General features: G+C 36.7%; 1 protein-coding gene across 2 annotated transcripts in view; it reads left to right on the forward strand.

The window, feature by feature from the left end:
• WDR11 (WD repeat domain 11) overlaps positions 1–21,126 on the forward strand; it is a gene marked incomplete at its 5' end in the record, with an annotated part of 56,873 nt that overhangs the window by 6,528 nt on the left and 29,219 nt on the right. The window contains 9 exons of one of the 2 annotated variants that reach the window (XM_079707629.1): positions 912–1,065; positions 2,034–2,207; positions 4,743–4,929; positions 7,645–7,810; positions 8,236–8,350; positions 9,439–9,634; positions 9,959–10,062; positions 13,549–13,725; positions 16,965–17,049. In XM_079707629.1, the coding sequence (XP_079563755.1) occupies positions 912–1,065; positions 2,034–2,207; positions 4,743–4,929; positions 7,645–7,810; positions 8,236–8,350; positions 9,439–9,634; positions 9,959–10,062; positions 13,549–13,725; positions 16,965–17,049 (1,358 nt within the window). The remainder of the gene's footprint in view (positions 1–911; positions 1,066–2,033; positions 2,208–4,742; positions 4,930–7,644; positions 7,811–8,235; positions 8,351–9,438; positions 9,635–9,958; positions 10,063–13,548; positions 13,726–16,964; positions 17,050–21,126) is intronic. The other variant, XM_079707628.1, reaches the window with a different exon arrangement.

Raw genomic sequence — 21,126 nt, forward strand, 5'->3', positions numbered from 1 at the left:
AATAAAAATGTCTGACTTTCAAGATGGACGCTAGTTTCCTTTTTTAAAAATTTTTATTGGAGTATAGTTGATTTACAATGTTGTGTTAGTTTCTGCTGTACAGCAAAGTGAATCAGTTATACATACACACATACCCACTTTTTTTTTTTAGATTCTTTTCCCATATAGCCCATTACAGAGTATTAAGTAGAGTACCCTGTGCTGTACAGCAGGTTCTTATCAGTTATCTATTTTGTATCTAGTAGTGTGTAAATGTCAATCCCACTCTCCCAATTTATCCCTCCCCCTGCCCTTATCCCTTGGTAATCATAAGTTTGTTTACTATATTCGTGACTCTACTTCTGTTTTGTAAATAAGTTCGTTTGTACCCTTTTTTTTAAGATTCTGCATATAAGCAATATCATATGATATTTGTCTTTCTGTACCTGACTTACTTCTCTCAGTATGACAATGTCTGGGTCCATTCGTGTTGCTATAAATGGCATTATTTTGTTCTTTTTTATGGATGAGTAATATTCCATTGTATGTATGTACCACATTTTTATCCATTCCTCCACTGAGGGACATTTAGTTTGCTTTCATGTCCTGCCTATTGTAAATAGCGCTGCAATGAGCATGGGGGTGCATGTCTCTTTTTGAATTATGGTTTTCTCCGGGTATATGCCTAGGAGTGGGATTGCTGGGTCACATGGTAGTTCTATTTTTAGTTTTTTAAGGAACCTCCATACTGTTCTCCATAGTGGCTGTACCACTTTATATTCCCACCAACAGCGTAGGAGGGTTCCCTAGTTTCCTATTTTTATAATATAAGTGTAGAATGTAGTTTGGGTTCCAGTTGGTGTTTTATAAACATTAGGTATAGTTTCATCCAGTGCAAGTACTTACTTGATTTGATTTCTTCTTGATACTAGGTTAAATGGGCCAGGGAAAATTATCACCATAACATCGGCTCACCATACTCCTTGCGCTTAGCTTCTGCTGATGTCAATGGAAAGATCATCGTTTGGGATGTAGCAGCAGGAGTAGCTCAGTGTGAGATCCAAGAGCATGCCAAGCCTATTCAGGGTGAGGAAAGTCTGTACTCCGCCAAGCGTCTGTATTAATACACTTACTCTTAGCGTGGTTGGTTTTTCCCATTCGTTTAATTTCATCACTTCTCAGTTAACTCTTGATTGTGTTTAGCCTGTTCCGCTGATCCGAATCTAGCTTTCTTTTCCTTATCAATATGCTTCGGGGCTTATTTCCTCAAATCTCAGTTGATTTGTGCTTTGGTAAAATGCATTAATTTCAATCTTGCCCTCAGTTGAGCATGATGAGAAAAATTAAGCTGCTGTAAACAGTCTTGTAAATGTAAGCTATAATATACGTAAGCTTGACCGAACTGCTCTTTTGAATTAGCCCTCAGTGCTTACTTTCTCTTAATAGAGATAAATTTTTTTTCTCGTTTTCATATAGATCATTTGTTTGCTTGCTTATGTTACTGACCTATAATCAATACAGTATTCCTGGGCTCTTCAGGCTTTGACTGAGTGGCTCTCTTGACTGAGTGAATCTTTTAAATGACTATTTAAAAAATACTTACCAAGTACTTACTGTACTATTGAACTAGATCCTTATCCTCTTTATTGTTATGAAAAAACATGAAATTCTGTAAAGTCCCATTAAGTAATTCCACAAAAACATTAGGAGAGTCTGACATTGATCCTGGCTGGGACAGTCTTTGACATAAAGTTTTAAATAATGAATAGTGTAAATTGCTTTGTATTTTCTTTGAAGTAATATTTCAGATTACTTGGAAATTTTGACCTCTAGATTCTAATGTCCAGACAGCTCATTTTTATATAAAATTAGCTTTTCCTATCAATCCTGACACATATATATGCAACATTGAAGGGGGGTAGTTAAGATTTTAAGGATTATGTAAACACACACACACATACACACACACACAACTAGATATCAAGGACACATTAGACAAGTAATTTGAAGTGGGTGATTTCTGAATTTTGCCTTTATTTTTCTGGTCTTTACAGATGTTCAGTGGTTATGGAATCAAGATGCTTCCCGAGATTTATTGCTTGCTATCCATCCGCCAAACTATATTGTGCTCTGGAATGCAGATACTGGCACCAAACTCTGGAAGAAGAGCTATGCAGATAACATGCTTTCTTTTTCCTTTGACCCTTTTGATCCCTCACATTTAACTTGTGAGTACTAGTTTCTTGTGGAAAATGAGTTGAGGTGTTTGTAACATATATGGTTAATGCTACACACACACACACACACACCCTTCATACATCTATAATGTTAAAATGAGAAACACATCTAGTTCATATATTTTCAGCTCCTATTACAGATACTATGATGGTTAGAAATTTAAATCAGCAAGCCAGACCTTCACTGTGTGGAGTTTGTGAACAGAATTAGATTAGTCAGAGAAAGAGTTGCTGTGTTACTCTAATTCAGACTTAATTAAATTTTTTTCTAGGAACATCGAAAGAACCTGAGTCAAGGGTTTCATTTAGTCTGTGGCCAGATTCATTTCTTCCTTTTTAAAAAATTGTTTTAATTCATGCCGTGTATTTTGAGTGCCATAAACAGATGCATGTCAGGAAAAGACCAAGCCCAAGGGATTTTTTTCTCGTGGAGGCTGTTTTTCCCAATGTGCTTTTGATACTTTACTGAGCTACTGATCTAAAAATCAGATTCTAGACAGATACTTTTATGACTAAATTATGTAGAAAATATTTTTTATTCAGTTATCCAACAGATGTTTCTTGAGCTATTGTTATATGCCAGGAGTGTTCTGGGAACCTGGAATATATCAGTGAACCAAGGCAAGAATTCCTTCCTTCAGAAAGTTTTCATTCTAGTGAGGGAGGGTCAGATTGTAAACTATGAACATAATGAATTAATAAATTACAATATATTAAGAGGTTATAAGTGGTATAAAAAAGTAAAACAAGGTAAAGGGGGTGGGAGAATGGGAGTGGGCAAGTTGTTGTATTAGATGAAGTGGTCAAAGTAGGCTTCATTTTTTTTTTTTTTTTTATTTTGCGGTACGCGGGCCTCTCACTGTCGTGGCCTCTCCCGTTGCGGAGCACAGGCTCCGGACACGCAGGCTCAGCAGCCATGGCTCACGGGCCCAGCTGCTCCGCGGCATATGGGATCCTCCCAGACCGGGGCACGAACCCGTATCCCCTGCATCGGCAGGCGGACTCCCAACCACCGCGCCACCAGGGAGGCCCTAGGCTTCATTTTGATATTTGATCAACGACTTGAAAGAGGCAAGGGGATTAACTGTGGTAAAGAATGTTTTCCCTGGATTTGAATGACTCAGAATTCTAACATGTGTCCACCAACATTTATTGAGGGGCGTGTGTATGCGTGAGTGGATGGAGGGAGAGTAGGACAGACAAGTAGAAATTAAAATGGGAAACAGCTGTATAAATAATTGCAATACAATGTGTTTAGGCTTCGTATATATAAATGTGTGTATATGAACGTATGTGTACACTCACTCATTCACTCACTAGTTTGCTGTGAATGCAGTGCTGTGGGAGCACAGAGGAGGGCTGGCCTAGCTGGCAGAGTCAGGGAGTGAGGGCATCACAAAAGAAGGGGAATGACTGGGACCTTGAAGGGTGACTTCTGTAATCTGAAAGGAGACAAGGCTTCAGGCTAATTTACTGCATCTCTTTAATTTGGTTGATGAAAGCACTATATATTTCAAAGCATCAGTTGACCTAACATCTTTAATTTGCTCATTGAATGTGCTGGGGTTGTCATGATTCTTGAATGCTGCTTTGTTCCCTGTGTTTAAAGCAGCCTTGCTGATTGCCAGGATAGATAAGACTTTTATAATCAGATATGTATTAGTATTAGCCTGTTTTGAGGGGGATTATTTTTTCAGTCATAAAAAGGCATAATTTGTATTGTTAAATGTGATGCTGCCTCCTTGAATATTTCTGTTTCCTGTACACTTAGTAAACAGCTGTTGGTACTTTCCTCTTTTTTTTTTTTTTTTTGCGGTACAGCAGCCATGGCTCACGGGCCCAGCCGCTCCGCGGCACGTGGGATCCTCCCGGACCGGGGCACGAACCCGCGTCCCCTCCATCGTCAGGCGGACTCCCAACCACTGTGCCACCAGGGAAGCCCCGGCACTTTACTTTTACTCTAGATGTAAAGAGAAAAAGAACACTCTTTACACATCCCGAGGTTCAATTTGATACGCAAGAAGAAAAAGGAAATATGTTTAGACTGAGTAGCTCATGATAATGATGAAAAATTAGTATCATCAAGTCAAATATTTGAACTTACCAAGTGTGGTATGCAGAGCCTCTTACATGTGGGATTTTTTATTTCTTCTGTGAATTTTATATTCTGAAAGTCTTTGGATTTTGAAGTTATGGGATATAACGAGGAAAGGTTTTTAATGAAAGTCCATGCACTGAATATATTTGGAAGAACAAACATTTGTTCTTTCTGCCAGTAACCTTCTGGTATCTTTTAAATATAAAACATTAATTTGGAATGCTGAGCTTGGAGGCCTCTGATGAATTGTAATGGACCACCAGTTTCACTTTAACTTGGACAACATTCCCGTTATGTTATGACTGCATAACACTGCCAGTTCTATATTATTAAAATTATCATTACCTTGCTCTCAAAATTGTATTGGAATAAAACTCTATGCTATGCTAGATTAAACTTTAATCAGAGTTTTGCTTCTCTCAATACAGTACTCACCAGTGAGGGCATTGTATTCATCTCAGACTTCTCTCCATCCAAGCCACCCTCAGGCCCTGGGAAAAAAGTGTACATATCCAGCCCACACTCCAGCCCAGCTCACAGCAAGCTGGCTGCAGCCACAGGGGCCAAGAAGGCTCTTAATAAAGTGAAAATCTTAATCACTCAAGAGAAACCTAGGTAAGTTACAAGTGTAAAACTAACAGCAACATTCATTCATTTATTCAACGTTTATCTAGTTATCATCTATTAATGAAAACATCATTTTTGGAGATGTACTAAGATTAATTTTCTTCTTCATGTTACCCTTTCTTGTTTGTAATTTTGAATTTATAAGAGGAAAAATGTTTTTTGTTTCTTCCCCTAAGAAGAGATTTAGCATTAACGTGGCTCCTTTGTTTCCAGTAATGTGGTAAACAACCCCCATTGATTTTGACACATGAAAAGTTTTGACTTCTGAAAATAAGAGAGAAAGATTCTAAGATTATGGCCACTGAACACATTAAAAATTGGGGGACAAAAGCTGGATTTTCATTTTAAATACATTTTCCTGACTTAAATGCTGTGTAATCTCATTAGCCAATAAAATATAGGTGTTTTTCTCATGCATGTAAAGATGTTTCCCATACTGGTTAAGGGCCAAGATTCTAAGGGAAGCTGTAGCTCTGTGACTCTAAGTATAATTTAATCTTGTTCAAATTTCACTCTCCCAATCTCTAAGATAGTGTTTGAAAGGATTTCTTAGGGTTGTAAGGATTAATAGGTGCAATAGCTTAAGTACTGAAGGTAGTGTCTGATACTCAATAAGCATTCTTTTGGTAAAGGCTAGCTATTATTGTTTATTTCAGAAATTTCAACTGAGTACAATTTTATTTTAAAGAACTAATTTTATGCATTAAAAATAGATTTCTATCTTTTTCCTAGTGCTATGGTAGTTCTTATACTTTTATTGCTTTGGTAGTTTTTTTGGCATTCATTTTTTAAAAGCTTTTATTTTTAATATGCTAAGATTATTCTATCTAGACTTTGTGGGTAATTACCTAAAAAATGTAAAATACGGGCTTCCCTGGTGGCGCAGTGGTTGAGAGTCCGCCTGCCGATGCAGGGGACACGGGTTCGTGCCCCGGTCTGGGAAGATCCCACATGCCGCAGAGCGGCTAGGCCCGTGAGCCATGGCTGCTGAGCCTGCGTGTCCGGAGCCTGTGCTCCACAATGGGAGAGGCCACAGCAGTGAGAGGCCCGCGTACCACAAAAAAAAAAAAAAAAAAAAATGTAAAATACAAATTGCTCTACAAATACATTCTGAATTTATATGTAAATATCATTTTTATATAGTAAACCATAGGCTGATTAAATTCACTAATTTATCTGTCACCCTGTGCTGAAATAATTTAAGATTGCTCCTTAAATATCTTGAGAACTTTTTATTTACTTTGCATTGATTCTGTATCATAAATAATTATTTTTTGCCTGCATAGTTTTATAAGTTATGATTTATATACGTTATATTTTCTGTCATGTGAATCATATGTTCATCTTGAGTACTGGGGAAATGCATTATTTATCCCTTCAAATAGAACTACTCTGGGTGCTTTCACATACGTTATTACATATAATCTTGCTACAATCCTGGGCAGTAGTACTGTGCCCACATTATAAATGAGGAAGCCGAGTCTCACACTGTTTTAAATATGTTACTTAAGCTCACCCAGCTAGGAAATGCAGAGCCAGGATTTTAATGCAATCCACCTCCCTGTCTCTAGTCCTCTAATCTAACTTTATTTTAAGTTTCAAAACCTTTTAATAAAACTGTTATGTAAGAAAAAAGGTACATAATTGTATGCCCATTCCTACTGAAATATATTAAATATAAATTTATTATAAAATAAAGTTGTGATTAAATATGTACCACAAACACAACTTACTAAAATGAGTTTTGAGACTCTTTAACAGTCTTTATAATTCTCATATCATTTCATCTCTTTTACTTACACAGAAGAAAATGCTGTGGTAAGTGAATAAAATACCAAGCTTTGTTTCACGAAAGCTTTTAAGACAGCTGAAAAGTGAATGAAGGCGGAGTAGAGGAAGTGCCTTCCTTGCCCAAGCCGTGCGGATAGTGCAGTGACTCCTCATCCAGTTGCCTAGCCCTAACTGCCCTACGTGCTTTATGTTTTAGTCCTGATGCTTCATTTCAGCAGTCTGTCTAGTACTTCTAATTACAAAATAAAAATAAAACTACTGTCTTATGAATGCCATATAGTATTGTCACTGACCATCTCATACTGCAGACTTAGTACTTTACTTTACATTTTCACATATTCAGAAACATGTCTCTATCCGACCTGTACAGTATCATTGTCGTCATTTGGATTTTGGCACAAAGGAGAGATCTAATTTTTAGATACTAGCCCGTGTCGGTCATTTCAGGAAACAGCTGTACATTCTCATTGACAATTATTATGTGGAAAGTACAAAATTCAATCCTTTTTTAGCTTTTTCTGATATGAATAAAGTCCGACTCATTTTTTTAAAATTGAATTATGGTTAATTTACAATGCTGTGTTAGCTTCTGGTGTAAAGCAAAGTGATTCAGTTATACGTATTATATTACATGTTCTTTTTCAGATTCTTTTCCAGTAGAGTTTATTACAGGATATTGAATCTAGTTCCCTGTGCTACACAGTAGGACCTTGTTGTTTATCTGTTTTATATATAGTAGTTTGTGTCTGCTAATCCCCAATGCTTAATTTATCCCTCCCCTACCTCCTTCCCCCTTTGGTAACCATAAGTTTGTTTTTTTGCTTCTCTGAGTCTGTTTCTGTTTCACGAATAAGTTCATTTGTGAGTTTGACTCATTTCTTGGTGCCTGAAGTAGATGTTTACTTTTTTCAGTGCTGAATTCATAACTCTCAATGATTGCCTTCAGTTGGCATACCTGCCTTCGAAAAGGAATCACATGTTGCTACTCTATCCTCGAGAGATTTTAATCCTTGACCTTGAGGTGAATCAGACAGTGGGTGTGATTGCAATAGAACGAACAGGAGTTCCATTTCTGCAGGTATCTACAACTTACAAATTATATTACCAAAAGTTGATTATGAATTATATAGAGAAAAACCATAATTTTGCAAAAGTCCTTAGTCTCACTTTCTCTTTTTCTATTTATTTAAAGATTAACAATGTTATTTTACTTTCCTCATTTTTCTGCACTTTAGATTGGTTTGATTTAACCCTAGAAATTCTTCTGACTGATCTGGAGATATGTACTGAACTGTATAAGTTACATGGATAAAGACAGATTTTTTAGGATTATTGATGGATTTTTTAAAATGTTCATTTAGTTTTAAAACTAGGGGATTATATGTGTATTTTTGTGTTTTGGGGTTTTTTCGCCCATATTCTCTAAATATGAGTTTATGAATCTCACCGTATATACTTTTAAAATCTACTGTTTTTAAAAACAAATACATCATCTATTTAAAGGTAATACCCTGCTTTCAGCGTGATGGTTTATTTTGCCTACATGAAAATGGTTGTATAACCTTACGTGTTCGAAGATCTTACAATAGTATTTTCACCACTTCAAATGAGGAACCAGGTGAGTTTATATCTCACAATAATGTTAATTATATATTTTTTCAGAATTATTTTATAAAGCTTCATGTGGCAAATACTTACCAAAGCACGGAGTTAATAATAATCCTTGCCTTAAGAAAGTAGAATATGGTTATAACATGAGGCGTAAAAAAACCCAAGCCCAAGATAATCTCTGAGTGTTATAACAGTGCACCTCTTGTATGCTGCAAAGATAGTAATATTTTGTAATCCCTTCTTGATTATATCCATGAGCTAAGTGGATGTTATCTTTTGTGATTATTTCTTTAGCACAAGTCCAACCTTGTATATACCTTTATTATTACACCCCTTTGCTTTAGGATTTCCATGGTAAAGTAACAGGTTAATAAGTCTCCAGGGCATTCAGTTGTCAGTTTCAATCTTATCCTGGAGAACAAAACTAATGTTTTTATGGAATGATGTACTATGTAAAGGTGAAAGTGACTTTCACATCTTTTATAAAGTATAATTATTTTCAGGCTTATTGTAGACCACAGTAAATTATGTTGGGCTACAAGTGCACTGTTCATTATTTAATCATATATTACTGTTGATCCTTTTTCAAAGAATTTTCTTTATTTTAAAAATATTAAATAGACTATTTTGATAGTAATTGTTATTTTGGAAATTAAACTTGGTGTAGACGGTCATTAAGTAAATTATCTTTATATCCTGAAGAAATTAGTAATTGTAAACAGGGAAGCCATTTTTTTTTTTTTTTTTTTTTTTTTTTTTTTGTGGTACGCGGGCCTCTCACTGTTGTGGCCTCTCCCGTTGCGGAGCACAGGCTCCGGACGCGCAGGCTCAGCAGCCATGGCTCACGGGCCCAGCCGCTCCGCGGCATGTGGGATCCTCCCGGACGGGGGCACGAACCCGTGTCCCCTGCATCGGCAGGCGGACTCTCAACCACTGCGCCACCAGGGAAGCCCAGGGAAGCCATTTTTGACAAACTTTGCATTAGTGAAGGGATGATATCCTTTTTGGTTGAGGTATTATTTAAATTAAAACAAGTACCAGTGACATTGATATGGTTGCTGTCTAATATTTAAAAGAAAACTATACTGTGTTAAGATCCAGATCCTGTCCAGGAGCTTACCTATGATTTACGAAGCCAGTGTGACGCAATCAGGGTGACAAAAACTGTCCGTCCCTTCAGTATGGTGTGTTGTCCTGTCAATGAGAATGCAGCTGCCCTCATAGTGAGTGACGGCAGGGTTATGATATGGGAACTGAAGTCTGCCGTGTGTAATCGAAGTTCACGGAACAGGTAAGTGAACCAATAGGACCTCTTTTTTGTTTTGCTTTGTTTCCCCCTTTCTTTAGATTACCAGAATCATATAAAAATAGCAGAACCTGTTTTCTGAAAAAAATATTTTTAAATTGATAATTAAGACTTTAGATTATTAGGAGATTATGTAAACCTGCTAGAGATATTTCACCTATGGGTTAGATTAATGAATACTGTAAAAATTGATAGAATACTATGATCTAAAATTAGTATTTTGAGTTACTAACATGTGATGCAGGTTTTAAATATGTAAGAACCAGGTTTTAAATATGTAAGAACCATCTAATTATTATGTCTTTGCAGTAGTTCTGGCGTGTCACCTTTATATTCACCCGTGTCTTTCTGTGGAATTCCTGTAGGAGTGCTACAGAATAAGCTCCCAGACCTCTCCTTAGATAACATGATTGGTAAACTGCTTTTTTTTTTCTCTCACTTCCATGTTAGGTATACTTTTTGAAGGGCAAAATCAATAGTCAGTGGCTGCAGTTATTATAAAGTCAAAGTTAATACTTCAGAAAACTAAAATGTAGACTTATTCTTTCCTAAATAAATCAGAGGGGTATAAAATATTTAAGCATAACAGTACCTGAAGTAGTATATACTGTTATTGTAGTGCTGGAATTAGAAAATGTTCATTCGTGAGGGACTCTGATCTACATGAAAGAGACGGCATGAGGCATCTGGATGCTGCATATGTAGCCCTTGCTGGGCAATACCATATCTCCTCCTCCATGCTCACTGCTCCCTCAGCTCAGAATTGAACACACTCTTCCTCTCTCTCCGTTTCTGCTACTCCTTATTCAAAATTCAGCTCAGGTGTTGCTTTCTTTAATTTCCCAAGCCTGATTTATGTGGTCCCTAATAGTCATCAGCTGATTGTAGTTGTGATTTTACTTGTTTGTTTCCCTACAGTAAATTATAAGCTTCACAAGGGTGGGACAGTGCTTGATTCAGCTTTGCATCCCCAGCACTCAGTCCAGGGCCTTGCACATTCTAGAAGTGTGATAAATATTTATTGAAGGAATAAAGTAACTGAGCAGTATTAGAAAAAATCATCTTAACTTCTTGACTTACATTTTCTTATTTTCACGTTGGGAATTCTTACTTCAACAAATATTTATTTGCAGATAATATATTGCTTCAAAGTTATTTAATTATTATAGGACCACTATATATTCAAGGAAGAATGAGGATTGGTGGTTTCAAATATATACAACTAGAAATTGTAAATATGCCAAGCAGTGCTGACGTCTAATTCTTTTAAAATTGTGGCTAGTGGTTTATAAAGGATTTTCTTTATCATTATTTGTTCTCCCACAGTGTGATTGAAAATGGATATTATTTACTAGGTTCTTTTGTTTAAATGCTGTAAAGATCCATGATATACTAGAAAGAGCATTAACTTATTAATCTTCTTAATCAGAGATGACATTGAGTGCTTAATACTATGTTAAATACTGTGCCAAATTCTCTTAAGTATTAGCTCAACAACCCTACAAAGTAGGTACTATTATTATTTCCATTTTATGTATGTGGGAACTGAGACCCAGGGGGATTAAAAAACTTGCCCCAGACTGCACGGCCAGTAAGTGGAAGTGTGAACCTCGTCATCCCAGTCTGGAGTCTGCTCCTTGGCCGTGGCATCTAGTCCCGGCTGCTTCTCCGTAATCTAAGCAAGACCTGACCTCTCCAGACCTGGTATTCTCACAATTCCTGCCAGCTGTGGAATCCTTGTGCTCAGTGACACTAACTTTTATACTTAAAATTCTTTTCACCTTCTAGACATAAATCCATATGAGGAAGTTGAGACACATAATTGTTTTGCAAAATTTATTTTATTAGTTACACACAATTTTCCAAGTTAATTGACCTTGTCTGCACTTAATATAAAATATTTAAGTGAAAAGAATTATAAACACACACGCACAGAACTCATCAGTAATACAAAGCCTGTAGGAATTTGTAATTTTATGCTGTTTAGGTATCTAAGTGGTATAACTTACATTTTTTAGGAGACAAAATGATACAGATTGTATAGCAGTTCTTGACAGTGTTGTTGATTTAAAAGTATTAAATCTTTGTTACTTGAAAACATTTTAATTAAAACTTTTAATTAAACTTTTAATTTGAAATTCACTATGTACTTAGTGGTAATTGAAAGCAATTCAGTTAAATACAGAGGCCTGATTTATATTCATTGGGTAAAGGCTGCTGCTTAGTAAGGCCTAATCTGCCCTACTTTGTGAATCACCTCACATGGAAGATGCTTGAAGAGAAATATGACAGTTTCCTGAAGTGAACTCCAAGCTGCCAAGGGTTGGTAAACATGGTACCTACCTGTGGAACTTGCCATTCCTTTAGACCCCATCTTTGTTACTAAAGATTGATACCAATTGTATGGCTTATCCTAAGGGATCATTTATTTGGATTCAATTGATGGCCTTTTTTTCTGTGTATCTTACCGATTTTACAATAACATTATTACTAAAACAACTTTACAGCTTTAAAAGGTTTAGTTAGAATCCCGTCACCCACTCCTAGTAATTATTTCATTCTTCCCTTTCACAATGTGTGTGTGTGTGTGTGTGTGTGTGTGTGTACACATATATATATACTCACACATATTCCTGATATGTACTTTTGACAGCTTTATCCCAGTATTCAGTAGTGCTTTAAAGGAAGAAAATTTTTATACCCTTATTAGTGAATGGTTTTGATTTTGTTGCACACTTTGTATTCACATTTTGTGAATGGTTTTGATTTGAATCATCTTTTTAGTTTGAAATTTGATAACCTAAGTACGAACGCTGTATCTAAAAATAATGCCATTTAAGACTTAACTCACTAGTGACAGTTTATATATTATATATTAGTAATTATAAGTATGTATTTAAATTTTATTTTACTTATTTATGTAAGAATATGTAATTATAAAGCTTAAATGTTGTAATTACATTGACACATTAAGATTTCTTATTAGAAATCTAAATGAGTTCTTGGAACCTGCTATTTGTGATACCAATTTTTTTTTATTCATCTTTAGTGGAGTATAATTGCTTTACAATGGTGTGTTAGTTTCTGCTTTATAACTAAGTGAATCAGTTATACATATACATATGTTCCCATATCTCTTCCCTCTTGGGTCTCCCTCCCTCCCACACTCCCTATCCCACCCTTCTAGGTGGTCACAAAGCACCGAGCTGATCTCCCTGTGCTATGCGGCTGCTTCCCACTAGCTATCTATTTTACGTTTGGTAGTGTATATATGTCCATGCCACTCTCTCGCTTTGTCAAAGCCTACCCTTCCCCCTCCCCGTGTCCTCAAGTCCATTCTCTAGTAGGTCTGTGTCTTTATTCCTGTCTTACCCCTAGGTTCTTCATGACATTTTTTTTTCTTAAATTCTATATATATGTGTTAGCATACGGTACTTGTCTTTCTCTTTCTGACTTACTTCACTCTGTATGACAGATTCTAGGTCCATTTTATGTGCACTTTAAAGAGCATCAGCTTGAAAAGTAACCCTTTAGAAAGGCAGTAAGAGAGGAATGCTCTGTAATATGTCATGCTACAGAAACTGTTCTCTAACCCTAGTCCTCTTGATTTGCCTTGGATGCCCTAATACCAGGAACTTTGGCTAAAATGGTGTTTCTTAGGAGACAAAGGTCCCTGAATTCTGGATAGCAATACTCTGGAGTAATCTATCCTTTGAGATATTAGATGATGCAGTTTAAGTCCCATAGCCAAGTAAGACTCGGTGTATAGCTACAGGCACTAGAGTGCTACATTACACCTTCTAGACCTGAAGAGTATACTTCCACTGTAAAGTTCCTTTAGACTTTTAAGAACAGCGTATGTTATAATTAACATATTTGTATTTTTTATTACAAATCAGGGCAAAGTGCAATTGCTGGGGAAGAACATCCCAAAGGCTCCATTCTGCAGGAAGTGCAGCTCAAATTCCTGCTAACAGGTCTACTTTCAGGACTGCCCTCACCACAGTTTGCTATCCGTATGTGCCCACCATTGACCACAAAAAATATCAAGATGTATCAGCCATTGCTAGCTGTTGGTGAGTATTGGACCTGTTCTTTTTTTAATTCTTAATGTCTATTTTACATTTTTAAGATATTTAAGTTTCCTGGTTACTAGAAAATCCTTTATTCTCCTTTAAAATGCTTTAAGAGGAGGAAGAGGCTAAATGAAATTGTATAAATACTCATCTTGGAATACTTTTTTTTTCTGTTCTATTAATCTTTTTTAATCACAATGATAACTCATTCACCTGACACCAGATGACAGAGACCCTGACACCATGGGTACGTCTCTAAAATGTCAGGAGGAAGGTCCCTGTGTAATGCTGAAACCAGACTCCTTGTCTTTTCTTGGACCATCTCAAGCTCTTCCTGTGCATGTCATTTTGTTGTGAGTTTTTGTTAACTAATAATATAGTCACACTTAATAGTTTAATAATAGCAAGGTTCTTCATGTGCTAAGAATTGTATGTTAAACCTGGTTTTATTGTGTTTAAAGTGGCTATTGTCTTTATAAACTAAAGATTTGCCTTTTGGATTGAAATTGCATATTTTTATGTTGTAGATAAAAAAATTGGTCTGGGTTTCAACTTGCTGTCACAGTAATTTCATGGTAATGGGATTAACCTGATTTCTTTTACAGAAAGGACCAAATTTCTATTTGCTACTAAATATATAAGGTTAAAATTCATTTCTCAAAAATTTTGAACAATAATATATTTGTTTGAAATTGTCAGCATTTTTCTTAAGATGCTATTGGTTTGACTTCTGGCTTTTTCCCAGAAGGTCTATAAACATGTGATTTGTGATTCTTTTTTTTCCTAAAATGAAAACCTGACCTTATGGCCAGTGTGTCTCAACTTAATGGCTGACTTGTGAGCCCTAATGGCTTGTTTGAGTATTACTGTTTGGCACTACTCTTATTTTCCCATTTTTTCCATTATTATCTTTTGAAAGTGATTTGAATTTTAAGGTTCAGTGGTCTGTGTTTACAGGTGTGCAGATTTATATAAATGCAGATAGATGTTTAATTTTTATTTTAGAAACTATTGATTCATATTAAACTTCTCATTGAGGTTTCAGTTGGGGTTTGTCAGTGTACATAATGTGTACATCTCTGTACAATGTCAATATACCTTCTCTTTCAATTAGGATTTTATTAATTTCTTGGAGAAAATTACTTCTTGGGATAGCTAGATAACAAGAGCTGAGTCAGGCTCTGAGATTTCCATTGTAGAATAAGCTGTATTGTGCTGGTATATAGTGAATAGCAAGTCATTTATTGAATTTAGTATAATGACAAAGTAAAAGCAAAAAATATAAGTGCCTAAAGTCTTGCAGAGTCATTAGGAAAGAGAAGCAGAGTTCAACCAGCATTACTTCTTCTTGGGCCCCTTAAGTATTAAATCATAGTTTCAACATCATCAAAATGTGCAGAATGTAGAAATCATATGATTATTATGAACATCTGATAATTGAAAAGTTTTAGTAATTCTTTAGATATTTTCTCAGTACTAGAAGATACTGTAGAATAGGTGATAAATGTAACCAAGTGTAATACTGTATTTCTCTAGAATAGTTTTTTTTTTTTTAAAAGATGTTGGGGGTAGGAGTTTATTAATTAATTTATTTTTGCTGTGTTGGGTGTTCATTTCTGTGCGAGGGCTTTCTCTAGTTGTGGCAAGCGGGGGCCACTCTTCATCGCGGTGTGTGGGCCTCTCACTATCGCGGCCTCTCCTGTTGCGGAGCACAGGCTCCAGACGCGCAGGCTCAGTAGTTGTGGCTCATGGGACTAGTTACTCCGTGGCATGTGGGATCCTCCCAGACCAGAGCTCAAACCCGTGTCCCCTGCATTAGCAGGCAGACTCTCAACCACTGCGCCACCAGGGAAGCCCATCTAGAGTAGTTTTGCAAGAAATTTCTGAAGCTTTAATTCAGCAAGTTAGCTAAAATTGGAAATTGCCTAACATTTTTACACTTATTATATTATTATTTCTACATTCTATTGCTTTGTATGAATCCGTTAATTCTTTTAAGTCATGTGCAGTGAGAAAGTGATTGTGCAACCACTTACATTGTTCACTTTTCTTGCTTGACTTATAAAAGCATGTTAAGGGCTGAAACATTACTTTCTCAAGAAAGTATTACTTTCTCAAGTGGCCATGTCCCTTCTAATTAAAATTTAAACATACTACCTGAGACCATGAAAAGCTTTAGGCATAATAATAACTACAAATCATAATTACAATGATAAGAGAAATAGTAATAATCATGTACTTACTTTGTGCCGAGTGTTGTACTAAGTGTTTTACGTATGTTTCTCAGTTAATCTCCAACAAATAGATTTTCCATTATTCCCATGTTAAAGGGATACTAACACAAATTTAGTGTGGACAAGTAATTTGCAAGAGTATAGGGCAGAGCCAGGGCTTACACTCAGGCTTCTTTAACTGTAAAATCCACAGAGAGCCACTGTACTTTGCTTTACTTTATGATGTATTTAATGTTAAAGACAGAGCAAAACCAAAATCTTTGTAAAGAAAACTAGAAAAATCTGGTTAATGAGTTCTGCTAGGTTTCCTTTTTGAGGATCAGTTATAATAAACATTCAAAAAGCTTAAGAAGGTGCATCTTCAGATTTTGTGTGTATTGAATTAGGTTGTGAAGTCTTTGAAAATCTGTCCTTGGATTTAGGTAAGATTACAGAGCACATGAGATTAAGCCCATTTTTTTAAAATAAATTTATTTATTTGTTTATTTATTTTTGGCTTCATTGGGTCTTCGATGTTGGATCTTCATGGCTGCGCACAAGCTTTCTCTAGTTGCGGCGAGCGGGGGCTACTCTTCGTTGTGGTGCGCAGGCTTCTCATTGCAGTGGCTTCTCTTGTTGCAGAGCTCGGGCTCTAGGCGCGCAGGCTTCAGTAGTTGTGGCACGCGGGCTCAGTAGTTGTGGCTCGCAGGCTCTAGAGCGCAGGCTCAGTAGTTGGGGCGCACGGGCTTAGCTGCTCCGTGGCATGTGGGATCTTCCTGGACCAGGGCTTGAACCCACGTGCCCTGCATTGGCAGGCGGATTCTCAACCACTGCGCCACCAGGGAAGTCCCTAAGCCCGTTTTTGATGAGAGGGAAGACAAAGAAATTTACTCTTTCTTCACACCTAGCTTGGGTTCCTTTTATAAAATATAGATGTTGTAAAATATTTGAAATCTTGAGAAAAGACTTTTGTTAGATTTGGAACTTCCACTAGATTAATTCTCCTCTATTATGTCATTTTAATAGGTACAAGTAACGGTTCTGTCCTGGTGTACCATCTCACCAGTGGGCTGCTGCACAAGGAGTTAAGCATCCACTCGTGTGAAGTCAGGTGAGTCTGTCATTGGGATATTGAGATCATAAACATGTAATGCCAGAAAAAAGTTCTTGTGGACTTTTCTACACTGAATACTCTGCAGTGGTGATTATTTGACTGAAAACTTTGAGTAATGCATATTCATGTCCAACTAATGGCTTTGTTCATCAAGGCCGAGTACTAATTGTTTACTTTGTAGAGAACATTATGCAGTGGAGAATTTTTTTCTCACTTTATTTCTGCATCTTATTTATTTCTCCTAAGGCCAAGGCTATTTTCTCCCTGGATATCACTCTGTTCCCTTGTTCTGGTTTATATAGTTTGTTTTCCTTTTCTGTAAAGATCCCTCAGTAGGACTGCTCGTGAAAAATTTGAATAAGGTCATTTTAATTGTTAATTAATCTCATTTATTCTTTCATTTTGAGATGTGATCTGTTTTATGAGTTCTCTGTATGCAGAGGTATCTGAGGGAAGGCTAACAGGACAGAAAGATGACTCTTGCTTTCTATAGTTTTCATGTGTATGTTAAAATTCTTAGTGAACCCTTAGTGTGCACATTCTTTGGAATAAATGCGTTTTCTAAATGGGGAAGGGTCAACCCTTGAAGTATCACAACTTCTGATTGTGATGGAAGTTTCTGAAGAGTTTATGTTGCCTTATTCTTTCAAGTGCATGATTTTTTGGTACAGCCTGAGTGACTGTTTATCGCCACCTTATGCTATGCCCCTACAGTATCTCCCTAAATACATCTACATGGCAGAGTAATGTCTTCAAAAGTGTTAGGCTTTTGGGGTGCAGAGACACAGGTAACTGCTTGGATCCTTCCAAGCTGTTGTTCATCTTTTCTCTCTCCTTCCAGTAGTCCCTGCTGCCACTGATACCTTCTCTCTTCCTTTCTTTCCTGTCTGCGTTTCTTCTCTTGACATTTCCCTTCACCCCTGGCTTTCGTGTGCAGTGTTCCCTTTTATGGCAAAAACCAATCAATCAAAACTCACCATTTCATCAGTATTTGTTCTAAGGATTATGTTAAGTGTTAATACTTCACAGGCATTGTTTCATTGAATCCTCACTACAACTCTATGCAGTAGGCACTATTATTATTCCCAATTTACAGAAAAAGAAACTGAGTATTGTGGAGTCATGAAAAGGTACATGGAATTCAATCCAGGCGTTTCAGGCTTCAGAACTGAGCTCTTAGGATACATGTGCTAAATCTCCAGCCAAAAAATTCACATAGATTAGTTGGAAACATTTTGGCAATAGGATAAAATTGTTGACTAAGCTGGGATTAATGCCAGGAATTTGGTACATGCTTCTGGAAAATCAAGCACATTGTCATTTTTTTCAGAACACTGAAATCTTATTGATTTATTTGTTTGTTTGTTTATTTATATTGAGGTACAGTTGAGATATAACATATTAGTTTCAGATGTACAATGTAATAATTCAATACTTGTATATATTGTGAAATGATCACCACAGTATGTAATGTTTAATAAAGACAAAATAGCTAGTTAATCAGTGAGCTATTTGCTGTAAGTAAGATTGTTATCCTGGATTATTCAGGCCCTAGATGTCACTAAGTACAAGACTTACACATGTTATGATAATATTTGTTATTGACACCAAAATTACTTATAATGTGTTACTTGGGGTACCAAATAACTCTAAGGGGTATGCTACTCAATCAGGCTAGTGTTGTGAACAATCACACAAATATGCTCCATTTTTTCAATTATAAATTTTCCCTCTTAATTGCCATTTTGAAGATAATTCACATTTTACATCCAGAGATGGTGCCCAAGAGGATGCTAAAATACTGCTGTCTTTGTGTTTCAATTAATGCAATTATAGTATTACAATTAAAAGCCATTATGAAAATTTCACAGATGTGTTATAAAAATTGCTGAACTTATTAGCAATAAACCCAATATATTCTAGATACTCATATGCAAATTAAAGGCCAACTTTAGAAAGTTATTTTTCTACTTAGTACTAAAAGTGTTTTCAAAAACCACTTCATCTTAAGTACTTCAGTCTTTAGCATACATATGGCCTGGTACTGCCTAACTACAGATAGTTGCATCTATGTGTTTTTTGAAAGCTATGGTGTTTTAACCAGTTATGCTTTACAAATATGAAATGTATATTGAGCCTCTTCTGTATACCTGTAAACAGAGAAAACCTGGGAGGCTTATAATCCAGTGGAAGATACCTAGAAGTAAATAATGTAGAGTGGTACATATAGGTTTTCTTAGATTATTAGAGTTCTTATATTATTAGTTGGTGTCTTTGTCCAATAAGCTAAAATTACAATAATGTAGCCCAATACTATTTTCAGTGTCAGAAATTGTTAAAACAGTAGTTTATATGGATAGCAAAACACTGATTGACTCAGTATTGCTTTGAGTACATTGAGTCATTTGTGGAAAGTAAAATGATCTCTATTTTGTCTGTCTGTAAATTTGCAAAGTTAGTTTCATATAACGGTGGAACTTCAAGACCTTTCAGAAAGTGTTTGCTCCCTCCAGCCACCCAGTGTTGAGAAGCAGCTAAGGTAGCATCCCCAATGCAGGTGAACAGGCCCAACTTGGGAATCTATAGGAGTCAGAACACTGAATACCTGTTGGTAGATTCTAAGGTTACGATTGTTCAGTAGCAAGGAATGCTACAGAACAAACTTAGACTGAGTCAGAAAATGAGCTGCTGTTCTTAAGAGTTTTTATAGAGCTCAATGTGTGGTTAAACCTAGACAGTGGTTTTCTAATCCTGGGAGCAGTGTTGTGCTCAGCTGTGTTTGACAAGAGTTTTTATTCTTTTCTTTTGAGAAATAATCCCCTCCTATCTAATACACTTTGAAGTCCAACTTGATTTTTATTTTCTTTAGTTGATCAGTAGGAGTCAGATGTACAGGCTGCTGCTGGAATCTGCTCAAAGGCAGCACACTCGTGGTGCTTGATTATAAATAAGCAGCCACCCATGTTCTGCTATATCCTGAACACTGGGACATCCTGTAAACTGGGGGGAAAGCACTTCTCTGAATATGTACGGCACTTAGAAACATAAGGAGGCACGGTAGGCTTTTTTTGGACATCATTCTTTTAATCTAACGGAATTTGCTGAGTGCCTGTCATGTGCTTAGAGAGACAGGGCATGGTACCTCCCTTCTAAGAGAGTACAGTCTACTGCAGTGCTTCTCCATCAGTCGCACTGTTGTTTCCACTGAAAGCTGTTGAGGCTTTCAGGCAAAACCCTATTTGCCCTTTGAGTCTCAGCTTTAATGTTTCCCCAGGAAGCCCAGCCTGGCCCCTGAGACCAGATTCCATGTGACTCTTACAAGCTCCTGTTGAACTGAGCACTGTTCTCTTCTGAGATAGATAATACTGGATGCACTTGTATAACGTCTCTTTTCTGCTAGATTGTAGGCTCCTGAAGGACAACAGTCACCTCCATCTCCTTCACAGCTGTATTCCCTAGCCTAGCAAAGCCGCTAGCATGTACTGGGTACTTAATAGCACAGGCACCGGCATATATGGGGTACCTAACAGATGTATTTTTAAAAATAATAAATGAAAAGTGGGAGGACTGAAATTTTTACTGTCCAGAGGTAGTGGCATTACTATACTGGAGTGTAAGTAGTTCACATTGCCAGCAGCAAGACTTGGAAAGTATATCTTAAGGTTTCTGTGGGTAAACAGATCTGATTGAAGCTACCAGACTTATTTAGAGAACAGAAGTTCAAAACGATTCTTGTCTCCTTTTGTTCACTCTCGGTAGAAAAATTAATGAGTGCTATGTGTTCGGGGAAAGAAAGAGAAACAAGACAAATGGACTTTTCCAGTGAATAATTAACCAACTTATATTGTAGTCGCTATAGGTGCAGTTTGAGTATAGTAAATGAGGAGGCCTAATGAAGAAAATAGGGCTTGAGTTAGATCTTGAAATAAGAGTAATCATTGATGGTGATTATGAATACATACAGTGCTTACTCTGTGCCAGGCCTTCTCTGTGCACTCAGTGTTATTACTCCTGCACAGCAGATGAGGAAGCTGAGAGGTAGAGGAGCACAGAGCTAGGAAGTGCTGGAGCCGA

This window comes from Hyperoodon ampullatus, assembly GCF_949752795.1.
Source record: "Hyperoodon ampullatus genome assembly, chromosome: 1".
Taxonomy (NCBI): Eukaryota; Metazoa; Chordata; class Mammalia; order Artiodactyla; family Ziphiidae; genus Hyperoodon; species Hyperoodon ampullatus.